Raw genomic sequence first — 13041 nt, 5'->3', positions numbered from 1 at the left:
AGTCGATCGACGCGCTCTCCGGTCGAAATAGGAAGAGGGTTCGAAGGCGACACAGGCCTCTGAACGAGGGTATCGTGCGGAATGTCTTTAGATAACTATTACTCTATGAATAGAATTACGTGGCGCGCACGTTCGTGGAAAATCGTAACGATGCGACGCGACGGTGTCTATCTGCGGCCGGCTGACTGTTTTGCAACCGGCCAGTGTCTAGTTGCCTGGACACACGGAACGAGCCGGGCGACGTTCCATGAACAACGTCTCTCGCTGGAAGAACCTCTACGGAAAACTGGTTCGGTCGGTTGGAAGAACCGACTTCCTAGGCGGCGTAGAAAAAACAAAAAGAAATACGCGTATAAAAGACGTAGCACGCGCGTTCGACGAGAAGGTTCACGGCGAGATCCCGTTCCATCAAAGTTGAGGATAAAATTGAGCGGGATAAGGCAAGCCCGGCGCGGTGGCTGGAGTTTGAGCGAACGCGGCTGCGGGCGTGTGCCAAGTGGCTCGTTTCGCGACGGCGCCCGATGATTCCGGTGGGAACGCAGTCTCCCAGGTGCGTTTCAGCCCCATGATGGCGGCGTGATTGATAGGCGCCGTCTGGACGATCGGCGTCAGGAGACTGTGGGGCGTCGGGGCCCTCAAAATCGGAATTCTGGATGGAACGTTGAACAAGAGGAACGGCGTGTGCGCCTGCGGTTGAGCGTGGAGCGCGGCTGCGGCCGCCGCCGCGGCTGCTGCGGCCGGTGGTGTCATCGCGTATGCGGGGATCTGGTGTTGCGGATTCGGTCCGGGCAGGGCGAGCGTTTTGGTCGTGACCGACGATGTCGGGGATGGGGTGGTGGATGTGGGCGGCGGGTTCGAGGCCAAAGCCATCAGCCAAAAGTCCTGATTTCGGATCGCCTGCGCCTGAGCCTGTGCCTGAGCTTGCGCCTGAGCCTGTGCTTGCGCCTGAGCCTGTACTAACGCGTGTATGTCCCATAGGGGAGGCTGCGCCGTCGCCACCGGCATCGGGACCGGCGTCGGCGGAGCCGAATGCGGGTGCGGGTGCGGATGCGGATGTGGATGCGGATGCGGATGCGGATGCGAATGCGTCAATGTCGCGGGTGTTTGTGTGGTCAACGTACCCGGTGATAGCAGAGCCTTGGTCGACGGCGGCGTTACCGCGCCTGTCAATACCAGATTCATATCGTCCCCGCTGCACTGGAACACTTCGATGTACCGTTGCTTCTTCCCGTAAATCATGTACCGGTGATGCCGCTGCGACGCGCACGCGAACGCCGAGCTCTCGCTGTCCATCTGGATGAACGCCTCGCCGGACGGCTGACCCTGGATCGTCAATCACGTTATATTTCGCCGTGTATCTCATTTTGTTCGTTTGTGAGCTTAACCCATTTGCATCATAAGGAAATATGAAAAGAAGGCCTTTATCACCAAACCTTTTTCAGCATTCCACAGAACTTCAGAACTTCATATTTCAGCGTTATAAGAAAAAATCGAAATTACTACTTTCATCTCCAACAACACCCTCCATTTCTATCTTTTAGCTGACGAATAATGATAGTGACCAACAAAGTTGAGCGTATGCATACGGCTCCGGTGATAGTGACCAGGAAAATTGAACGTATATATACGCTAATGATGCAAATGAGTTAAAGAGCAGCGTTTCTCGGCCCACGGGTGTCGCCAGTCCCGTTAAGCGCTCTGTAATCGTTTGGGATTACCAAATTCTCAATGGGCCGGTTCTTCGGCAACGATGCTAGCTACTACACGCCGCGTCGAGTAACGCTGCTCGGGTACGCTTGCTCGGATGCACTCACTTGAGCATTGTAGACCATATGAACACCTTGGTAGACGATATTTTTCGAATGCTCGCCCATGAACTCTAGAATGTGCTCGACCAGAGCCTCGTACGGAAGACCGCGCAACCGTACGCAATCCTTGCGCGTGCCGGACGTGATGATGTGCTGAGGAAGTATCGGAGGAAGCTGCGGAATCGGCGGCGTCGGAAGCACCACCTGTTTCGGGTCGATCGCCCTGTTCAAGACCTAAAAGCCGCGACACAATCGATATATGCAAATGAACCAGTATGTTCGCGCTATGCTCCTTGTCTCCGGACTTGTCTACCCGCATCGTGTTCGATCCGGCACACGCACCTGTTGAACCTCCGCGATTGTACTTCGAAACAGCTCGATATACCGGGTACCGATGCAATCCCTGTGCTTGCTCAGAGCCTTCACGGCGTCCTCTTCTTTCGCGAACAGAACGAAAGCGTCTCCGGTCGCTCTGCCATCCGGTTTCTTCACGAACAGGACCCCGTCCTCGCCGTCTAACACGTGGCAGGGTTTTTGCCCCGACAGGAAGAAGTCGAGCTGCGAAGAGAAGGCGCGAATAAATTAAAGAAATTCAACAAAGATAATCGTCACACTTTTGTTCGTATGCTCACCACTTGCTTGGCGACGCAGTCGTACGGCAAGCCTCTCATCCTGACGATGACTTGAGCTCCCCTGGACAAAAACGCGTGAGCCTCTCCGCTCGTGCCTCCCGCGACACCGACAAAGTCCTCCCCGGAAGCCTTGTACACCTCGATGTACCGTCCTCCCATGTGATGTTTGTGTCTCTTCAACGCCATGTCTCTGTGCTCTTTGTTAACGAATCGTATCAACGCTTCACCGTTTCGTCTTCCCATAGGACTCAAACACAACGCTACGCCACCCCTGAAATTCCACACACAGGCCGTTTTTCAATAATCGAACGGGAAGAGCACCGTGATCCTGGCCGCGGTTCTCGAACGTATAGCGGGTAATCGAGAGACGTCGGAGTTACAACAACACCACAATGATCTTGGGAATCATTGGTTGAAACATACGGCGAGATTCGTGACCCCAGATACCGCTTATCATTGCATAAGACATAAACAAGCGAATCTTTTTAAAAAGATTGTTTACTATCTCGCCCAAGGTAAACACAAGCGTGTAATTAAACGCGAGCGGCGCTCGCTCTCGTCAGGATATATTCGGCGATGTTGGGGCAAGGCGGGTGGATGGGTGGTATGGTCTATTTGCACGACAAATATGGATGTTTACCTTTTCGAAATGGATCCCGGTAGCTTGTACACAAATACAGTTGTGTTACGATTAATCTTCGATAATGATAACACACGGGCCGGGGACGTGAGTTTTTACTTACTTGGCAACATTTAGGCCACGAAAAAATTTTGCTATGTCCTGGTCGGACGACTGCCAAGGTAGACCGCGTGCTCTCACTACACAGCCGTTATCCACCTCTTCATCTTTTGAGCTGCAACAACAACAACGATTAGAAATCGGTGATCGATCTCGAGCGATACCGAGGCGAGGAGGACCGATAACTCACCATATACCAGGTTCTAAAACAATGTTTACCACCTCGGGTGTTTGAAAGACGTGACCTACAACCGAGAATGACAATGTTAGTAATAAATCTTAGTAATAATTTACGGATCTCAATGAAATCTTTTTGTACGGTTCTCTCCCCCCTCCCTCCTGTTTAAATCGATTCTCCCGCGAAAAATAACGGTCGTTCTCCGGGCGCATCCCGACTGTGACGCTTACGCGTTTCCGGTATGGAACCGTATACCCAGTGGTTTGTCTCCAATTTCTCGCATTCGAGCGAAATCTATTCAATTTGCCAACTCGGTGCAACGCGAACCTCTTTCCGAGGGGGGATCGCCGATTATATTTAGTTTCGTCTTTGTCGATCCTCGAAAATAAGGAAACAACATTTAAATCTCTCTCTCTCTCTCTCTCTCTCTCTCTTCTGCGTGTTATCAGATATCGTTTATCGGCGGATAAAAATAATCGATCTGGCGTGTCGTTCGAAATTCGAGAACCGATCAAAAAAAGTTGAGCACCGCTGTGATAAGAGCTATGTTACGGCCGTGTCGCTGCTTATAGCGTTACACAGCTTGACCCGCGCGCTCATAAACCATAAACACGCAGAAGGGACCCGATGCACGATGGACGCAACAGACACGGACCCGAGGCGTGCGCACCGTTCTCGCTCTTTCCGTTCTCTCGTGCTGACCTTTTCTTTTCTCGACGAACCGCCTCCGGCTAGCGCCTTTCTTTACTCGCGTGCAACGACCAGCAAAGATTCGAATCGCGTCACACCAAAGAAAAATATCCTATCCTACGAATATATATATATATATAATAATAGTCGACGTTATCGACGCACCGAGAACCGGCTCTCGATTGGTGCTCGTACACCGTGCAGATGGTGGCAGCACGTACCGATTTAACGATCGTTCGATAGGACCTGTTAGAGGACACACTACGTTCGAATTTTATGTTCTGAAAATGAGCCGTTTATGTTGAAAGTGGCCAAAGCCCACTTAAATTGAGATATTTAAGGGTTTGTGTTCCAATAAAATTAAAAATATAGGACACCAATGTGTCATACTGCTTAAGTGTATCTAAAAGAGTTAAATTTACTGTTCCTATAAAAATAATAGCAATTATTCAGTGAATAGTGTGTGTCTGTTTACCAAAAATGGAGTCAAGCCACTTTCAAAGTTAACAACCAGATCAACTCAAGTCCATTCGACATAATTTGAAATGCTTCAAATGGAAAAAACAATACTCAATTTACTTTATATATCTTTACAACACTTTAAAAACGATTGATGCAATTCAGGACATTTTCTAACTACATAAAGTACATAACAATTTACTGCTCATCTACATTTTGTATACAGGGTGTCTCACCCGATTTTGACATCTTGATTTCTTCGGGGCTGTTCGTCCTACCGAAAAATGTTTCAGATAAGAATCAAATGGTGCCGAGTGGGGCATAATTTGGTGTTATTAGTTTATTCGTGGGTGAACGCGTTAAGGTCATATGAAGGTCAACTTCGTCTTTTTAAATGGAATTATATACTTTTTAATGCATCAATCGATTCAGTTGGACATTCTTTATAAAAAAAAGTGCTAACCTATCTACATTGAAAAATTAGTAGTTCAGGAGATATTTCGATTTAAATAATTCCATGACAAGATTACTGTCGCACTAAGACGTTCGCCTTTATTCTTTACAGAAAAGGTTCAACATAACGACCATTTGTATCAAGGCATTTTTGAAGTCGATGGAGTAAAGATTGTCCTACAGTTTTTTACGTATCGGTGGATATATTGCAACATTCAGCAACAATTCTTTGCTTCGTATCAGCCACTGTAGTCGTAGCTTCAGCGTAAACTTTACTTTTCAAATGGCCCCACAAAAAAAGTCGAGGGGCGTAAAATCGGGTGATCGTGTTGAAAAATGAATGGGACCTCCTCTTCCAATCCAACGATTTGGAAATACTCGATTTAATGCGTTTCTTGCAACTAAAGCATAATGTGCAGGATATCCATTTTGTTGCGTCCACATCGTTTGACGAATATGTAGTGGCATCTTAGAATTAGTAATGATATCTTAGAATTATTTAAATTGAAATATTTCCTAAACAATTAATTTTTCAACATAAATAGATCAATACTTTTTATAAAGAATGTCCAGTTGCGTCGATTGGTGTATTAAAAAGTATATAATTCTATTTAAAAAAGCGAAGTTGACCTTCATATGACCTTCGCCCACGAGTATACTAATAACTTGTACTAATAAATTGTACTCCACTCAGTACCATTCAATTCTTATCTGAAACATTTTTTTGTAGGACTAACAATGGCGAAGAAAATATATATATATATACACACACACACACACACACGCGCATTTACATCAAATTTCGCCATTCTTTTCTCTGTTGTCATCTGTATCTTCATCCACTGACGACGAATATTGTTCTATAATTCTCTTTCTTTGTCGATTTTTTTTTGAAATAATTAGTTACTAATTCGTGTTCACTATCTGATCTAAATGGTCTTGTTGTTTCATTCTTCCCCATGGGTGTAATAATTTCTACAATTTAATATTTTAAGTTGTACATTCAATTGTAAGTGTGTATTGCGTGAATTTTTTTCACTGCGTTAATTAAACGCAGTGATTATTCAACTAAAGCAACTGTCCAAAAACTGAGGTTAATTTGTTAAATACTAATTCATTAAAATTACCTTCGTCACGGCCTTCGGACATTATCTGAACTAATTGCGAAAACTTATGTGTCCAAAATTATTGTATATACTCTGAATATACTTAACCTTAACTTAAAGTTGTACACGTAATTACGGGCAACAAAAAATAATTGACAAATGGACTTAGGCCACTTTCAAAATAAACGGCTCAAATATTCTAACGATTCGCGGCACATTCGACTGTATCGACATTGTCCGAAAAACGGAATATCGATCGAATGCGAATAGTATTCAAGAATCAATAACGTCACTGTTTAACGCGTTAGCAGACATTATCGAATCGGATCGAACAAATTAACCCGATCGCATTATAATACATGCTCTACTAAAAATATTTATTTAATCATTTCCCGTGAAAGAACTTTCATAATTTTAGGAATCGTAAAATAAATAATCTGGATCCGGTCATTTTGACCGGCGGTGGTAGGTTTAGTGTTAAATATAATAAAAAAAAAACGTTTGGCGATAGAGGCCTTGTTTTCATATTTCCTTATGATGCAAATGGGTTAATAAACACAAGAACGTTGTACTCGTCGCGTCGCGCCGCGTCGAAAAATATTCGAATACCCTATATAGAGTGAGCTGTAGCTTCCACGAAAAATGTTGCCTTGAGAGTCACGTGACCCAACGTATTATGGCTGAAAAAGGACAGACTCATAGTCCAGCCACGTGTCGGCTGGAACGAAGTTTCGAACACACGTTTGCATTAATATTCGGATTCCGTAACCACGCGGCTTTACACCGTTGACAATTTTCAAGTGAAAACCAACGGGAATTACATCGAATACACTGTACCGACCGTAGTGTACAGGTGAAAGGTTACGATCGACAAGAATCGACAAGGTTACGTTACACGCTACTCGGTATTATCGGACGTGGACCTTAATCTTTCCGAAACGGGAACCGACATTTTCTTTTCGAACACGCCAGACTTTTTTAATTACAAAAGACTCTCCGTATCGGTCGCACGGAGCAGATTAGATATCAATTCCTTTTTTTCCGTAGCTCTGTCTCCCTCTCCCTCTCTCTTTCTTTTCCCCCGTTTTCATCAGACAGTGGGCCAATCGCAACGGGAAATCGTGAATCCGGTTTCAGGAACGACCTACCATCTTTGATCATTCTCTGTATCACGCTGATCATGTCCTGCATCTCCTTCACGTGGTAATCGTTCTCGGTGTCCGACGGCAAACCAAAATCTGATCGTCGCTGGTCAAGGATAAACTAGTGTTTGTAATCGGATCGTTGATAGCGTGACGCGAAATCTGCCGAAATCGACCGGAGATTGTCATAATCGAAAAAGCCTTTTACATAAGCGCGCTAGGTGTACCCGAGATATCGGACGGGGTCCAAACGTTATCAGGCTCGTTATCGGTTAACAGCGACGCGTACAAGCTCGGACGATTTAATTCGAAGAGGCCACCGATGCCAAAATTCGAACCTGATCTACGGTTACAGTGCGAATCGAACCGGGAGCTGATAAGAATAATCCCCGTGATTAAACGAATCGCGCGACAAAGTCCGTCAAACTGAAAAAAGCTTCGAAGAAGAACGTCGGCTACGCATCCGAGGATGAATAGCTGAAATACCAAGAAATCGAACGAACTCGCTGTTGCGCGCGTAATTATCCGTATATCTCGTTCGGTCGTCAGGCTGTTACCAATATCTCCACCAGGTTGACCTTTAAACCGTGTTCCGCGCGTGATAAGACTGCGTTGCCCGCTCGGTAGGACTTTCTTAAGTCGCTCGATTGATATTCGTGTCATGAACATTTTAATTTCGCCCGATTCCCAATACCTCTGCATCCCCATGTCCAATCGATGCTACCAAAAAGGATCTTTATTTTTGCGATCGATTCTATATATCTGTTTCAAGTTTGCGCCCGCTAATTCGGCTACGGAACAAACCGTGACCAACAGTTCCAACCTTAGACCATGTATACTTATAGACCCGGCTTCAGACAACATGTCCTGTCTCAAGATTATATCGTCCTTAGATCATATATGTTTCTAGACCCGGCATAGGTGTATTACGTGTATAGGACAGCCAAGGTTCCAGTGACGAAAAGATAACGGGAACATGTGACTTCACAAGATAATTCCTAAGATAATTCCAAAATGGTTGACACAGTGGACCTTCATTGCAATACCTGAATAAAGCATATAGAATAAACATTTGTATCTCAAACATACTTTATATATTGATTATTTCATGATAAAATGTCAGATTCTTTGAAATTCCAAACCAAGCGTTGGCACTGTCTTTATGGTCCGTGGGTTGATGAGCATAGCTTATACATCTTTGGAACCTGTGACGTCACGTGTTCCTTTATCTTTCCTTATAGGAAAATTATCTGTACCGAGTCTATAAGTATATATGGTCTATGACCTATGATATCATTTACCAGATGACTTTTGCGAGCAAAGTGCTATAGTCTGTAGAGAAGTCGCAGTATATAAATATATATGTATAAATATTTTATTTTATTACTCGTTTATTTTTACTTTACTCTTATTATTCTAAACAGTGCAAACTCATTTGTCAGTTATAATTTGGAAAAAATTTTAATGTAGATATTGATAATATGAAATCTGCATTTACTTCCTCACAACTTACTGTATTTAAAAAAAGGAATAGTAAGAACAATATGTATACGTCGAATACATTATCTACTATTTTGAGTTATCTTGTGACGTCAGTTGTGGGCACCAGTACTCCGTTATCTTCGAACACTGCGTCCTATGCATATCCTATACCTATCTCAGGTCTACAAGTATATCTGTGGCTGCAAGAAAAAATGTCGCATGTCACAATTTCAAAAAATTTAAGTTTATGCATTTATTGAGCTTTATAACATAGGATTTACGTTTTTACCAGAAAAAAGTCATGAAAACAAATTCGATAGGCTCAAAGAAAAATAATGCAGCAAGGAAACCGTACTAGTACAAAGAATTAGTGATCATAACTTTGCGGCAATATCTCGAAAGTGAAAGTATGCGACATGCGGCGTTCTTCCTTACAATCACAGATATATAGTCTATGGTTCCAACCGAGAACCACTGCCGTAAGAATACGTTTGGGAAGAGACATCTATAACCTACATATATTCATTATTCGTTGTTTGTTTACAATGACCGAGGACATTAACCCTTCATAATTCTCGAGACAAACGTTTTCGTTGACATTGATCATTGTTGCTCGGGGCACCGTAAAGAATTAATCGATATTCTATTTTTCGATGTTGCTCGTGCACAATGGGTACACCGATCGACCGCAAGAGGTTAACGAGGGGCCAAATGCATACGAAATGAGAGGTTATGGGGCCCCGTGACGGGGAAAATCGAGAACTCGAAACTCGATGCGCGGCACTGGCGTCGATCGATATTTAACGCGTATTGTATCACGGCAGCCACAGGTGGTTTCGCTTTATTAACGACAATATCCTCGGCTTATAGATCCTCGGACAGGTAGCCATTTGCATTCGTGTCGGAGAGCGTTTCCTCTTTCGGAGTAAATCTCACCCACGGTTCCTACACGTTCCATGCAAATTACGAGAACTCGAAAGGCATCGAGATTGCCTCGACGCGGATACCAAACAAGTACTTTTATACTCGACGCTTGCCGTATTCTCAAAAAAAAATTTTCAATTAACAAGCAAACAATTCCTTCGGCTCGAATTTAAGAACTAAGGAAACGTCCGCTTGGCCCATTAATTTTCACTTAAGGCACCTGAAAAAGATCGTACGAAGCCGCCCCTGAACCGTTGACACTCGACGCTCGAGTGTTCCATTCGAACTCGAAATGTTTTCACAAAGTCACCAAATTTACGCACCGATTCCGTAGACTCGTAGACAATTTCTACATTTCCAGTTAAAAACGTTCCCTCGGTTTTCATCTAATTTTCAATAGTTAAAAATTCATTGTAACCGTTCACAAAAATATGACACTGCGATGACAAGCGGCGCATTTGTTTTCGACGAAAGGAAATAAACAATAGAAAGAAGTATCGTCGCGTGTCTCGGAGACTGACTCCGACTGGCCACAAGTTCGGTCGGCATACGTGCGAAAAGTCATTTGAAATCTTTGCGCGGCAACGTATCTACATACGAACGACTCTGCAAAGATAACACGTACGCAAAACGAGTGGAGCACAAAGGATCGCTGAGCATCGGCCGCAACAACGAAATATTCTCGATCGCGCATTCCAATTTCTCGATCAACGGAGCCGACAACGACGAGATATCGAATGTACTTTTTTTTCTCTTTCCGAATGGAGCCACCGGAAACGTTAGTTTTGATGTTCGAGAAGAATGCAAATGCAACGGAATCCAAACAGTTGTAAGGATTGCGCCTAGTGAAAATACGAAAAACATAGTACCTCCGTTGGACTTTGGATCACAGAATTGTTCGAGGGTGGTTCTCGTCGTCCGTCGACGAACGTTGCCGAATAGAACAAAATAATCGCACAGGCTCACTCTGAATCTTCGTTTTCGTTCCGGAGATATGTGTTCGTAAGCCACGTGATACGAAACCGGGACGACGTCGATGAGCGTCGTGTGCTACACTGCTACTGCCGTCAGAGCGTAATTACGCGTACGCACACCCTCGGCTCGCCTGCAGACACTGACTACTGACTTTGGATTGTTTAATACGTCGGATTCGACTTCTGTCGCGCCGCCTAACGGCCGCACGCCTTGGAATTCTCGTTTCGACGTTTCGAGCATAGTCGCCGTCGGTCGTCGGTCGTCGCACAGCCTTAAGGCGGCCGCATGCTATCAAAAACCGAAGCTTCGACTTTGATCCGTCGAAACGTGCATGACGGAGACCGAGATCGGGATTGACAACGAGGACATCGAACGGCCACGTTGACGACGACGCGCGCACGAACGATAGTTTAATTAACTGTCGATCGTTCGAATTTTTCGGAAACCGAGAACCGATCAGCGGTATCCACAGGGGGGCCCTCGTGCTGTTTGTTCCTCTAGTACTCCATGTTGGGTGCAGAGGGCACGCGCACTGAGCATGGTGTTTGTGGACATGGGGTGTGAAAGGCTGGGCGAAAGTGGGGGAACATGAAGTCGCGAAAAATGATCCGAATTTCCGACATTTTTGCCTTCCTCGTACTTTTTTCAGTGGTAAACGGTTGTTCGCTGTGTCGCGTTCACGTGGGCACGAATAATTGTTGCCGCTCGGGCGATCGGTCGCCTAGCTACGAGCGGCACGAATCATTCGACCGGTTATCAACGATCAGTTCGAATCGAAAAATCTGTTCGATTCTTTCGAGCATGCGTTCTTTCGGGCTTGTAAAAGGATACATTCCAACATCTCCTGTATCCCAAAGGTCGAGAGCTCCCCGTGGGTGGAATAGCAGGCGACGAACTCTTTGCGGAGATCGTGGAAGTGGTTGTAGTGTTCCGGCAGCTCGATGTCTTTGTTGCAGGCTTCTGGGTGCAGGCATTGTCTTAGAGGTGCTTGTCCGTCTACGACGAAACGCGGCGAGGAACCGGACGTCACGCAGGACATCGACGACCACCATGCTTCAAACTTTCGTTAAAAATCGTACTGTTTATACGTGGCTTCCTGTTCGAACTTCGATCGGTTTCGATCGCCCGTAAAACGTGGATACACGACGATCGGCGCGACAATTATCTCTAAACCTCTTATACGGGGGCGACCATTCGAATAGAGTAAGGGACCCAATTACTGTGGCGGTAATTATTGTGCGAATATTAATTATACTTCTTTTTAAAAGCATAATCAACATTAACCCTCAAAGGTTCGGAAGTATTTCAAGTTTATTTCCCATCAGGTCCAAGCTATTTTTCGTACGAAGAGAAACTGTGGAATCAACATTTTTATATCAAGTATAGAAAGGAAAATATTGATATTTTTTTTTTTAAATTTTTGCCGTCATACACGCGGCATTGGACCAAGTAAGTAATAATGCCATGCCGCTTATATGGCGGCATTGATCCGTTAAGGGTTAAAAAAGAGATATGTAATATACTCCCTCTGTCCCATAATAATACCGAGTAAACAATTTCTTCTTGTTTTGCTTTGAATTTGCCAACAAAATTTGTCCACAAATTCCGACCCACCTATTTCCGCATTAGGCGCGGTATTTGAGTGCAAAGTTTGCAGCCAAAATTCCATGCCAAATGGAAAGCAAGTTGACAGCAAACCTTGGCTTCCCCATAGAGGGCAGGTCGATCGCACTAAGAGTAAATGTCGGGCAAAATCGGAGGAAATCCTGCTGTAGGGGGGAAAACACTATCATTTTAGGATCTGTAAATATTTCAGTCTTAAAAAATAAACCAAACTTAAAATTATTTAATTTCGAATCCCGTTTTCTCTCCTACAGAAAGATTTACTCTATAATATTAATTATATTAATTATATTATTTATATAAGATATTTACTCTATAAGGAGGCCAAGGTTTGGTCTCCATTTGCTCTCCATTTGACATGGCATTTTGCATGCATGCTTGCTTTTGACACCAAAATGACCAGTTTCTGTTCGCAAAGTACGCTTACAAACATTAATCAAGATTTGCTCGAACAAGTTTGGCTGACTGGATAGTAGCAAGTAAATATTTAAACGGGAATTATTGGCGAATGCAGCTGTAAGTTATGTTGTAGCGCAAAATTGCGACGCCTTTCGTTTGTTTTGAAACATCTTTCAATTTTTAGGTTAACTTAATTATTACGAATTATAACTATTTTTCTAATTTTATCCCCTGATCGAAATCAATTGTTTTATTTCAGTTGAATATCAACCCATGATAAAAGTAAGATGAAAAAAGGAGAGTTTGAAGAACGATGGTTTAAATAATTTTAAGCTCACGCATAAAGGGAAAGCAAAGGGATCCTACCTACAAGTTTAAAATACAGTAACGAAATTATTGAAAAATCCAGAAACTACCTGAGCACTCAAAAT

General features: G+C 44.1%; 2 protein-coding genes across 2 annotated transcripts in view; both read right to left on the bottom strand.

Moving 5' to 3' along the window:
- LOC143360641 (RNA-binding protein fusilli-like) overlaps nucleotides 1-13041 on the bottom strand; it is a 55150-nt gene that overhangs the window by 22015 nt on the left and 20094 nt on the right. The window contains exons 3-10 of the mRNA XM_076799679.1: nucleotides 11420-11648; nucleotides 7214-7303; nucleotides 3370-3424; nucleotides 3184-3294; nucleotides 2441-2711; nucleotides 2151-2366; nucleotides 1815-2042; nucleotides 1122-1323 (exon numbers count right to left, since the gene is read on the bottom strand). Coding sequence (XP_076655794.1) covers nucleotides 1122-1323; nucleotides 1815-2042; nucleotides 2151-2366; nucleotides 2441-2711; nucleotides 3184-3294; nucleotides 3370-3424; nucleotides 7214-7303; nucleotides 11420-11648 — 1402 coding nt within the window. The remainder of the gene's footprint in view (nucleotides 1-1121; nucleotides 1324-1814; nucleotides 2043-2150; nucleotides 2367-2440; nucleotides 2712-3183; nucleotides 3295-3369; nucleotides 3425-7213; nucleotides 7304-11419; nucleotides 11649-13041) is intronic.
- Nucleotides 409-1115, bottom strand: LOC143360649 (uncharacterized). Its single transcript, XM_076799688.1, has one exon. The coding sequence runs from the start codon at nucleotides 1003-1005 to the stop codon at nucleotides 409-411; it is 597 nt and encodes a 198-aa protein (XP_076655803.1). The 5' UTR covers nucleotides 1006-1115.

This window comes from Halictus rubicundus, chromosome 13, assembly GCF_050948215.1.
Source record: "Halictus rubicundus isolate RS-2024b chromosome 13, iyHalRubi1_principal, whole genome shotgun sequence".
NCBI classification, from domain to species: Eukaryota; Metazoa; Arthropoda; class Insecta; order Hymenoptera; family Halictidae; genus Halictus; species Halictus rubicundus.
This window is presented reverse-complemented; position numbering and strand designations above follow the sequence as displayed.

Bases quoted from the DNA above. Each gene is read 5' to 3' on its own strand.
- LOC143360649 (XM_076799688.1), bottom strand. From the start codon at position 1,005: ATGCCGGTGGCGACGGCGCAGCCTCCCCTATGGGACATACACGCGTTA.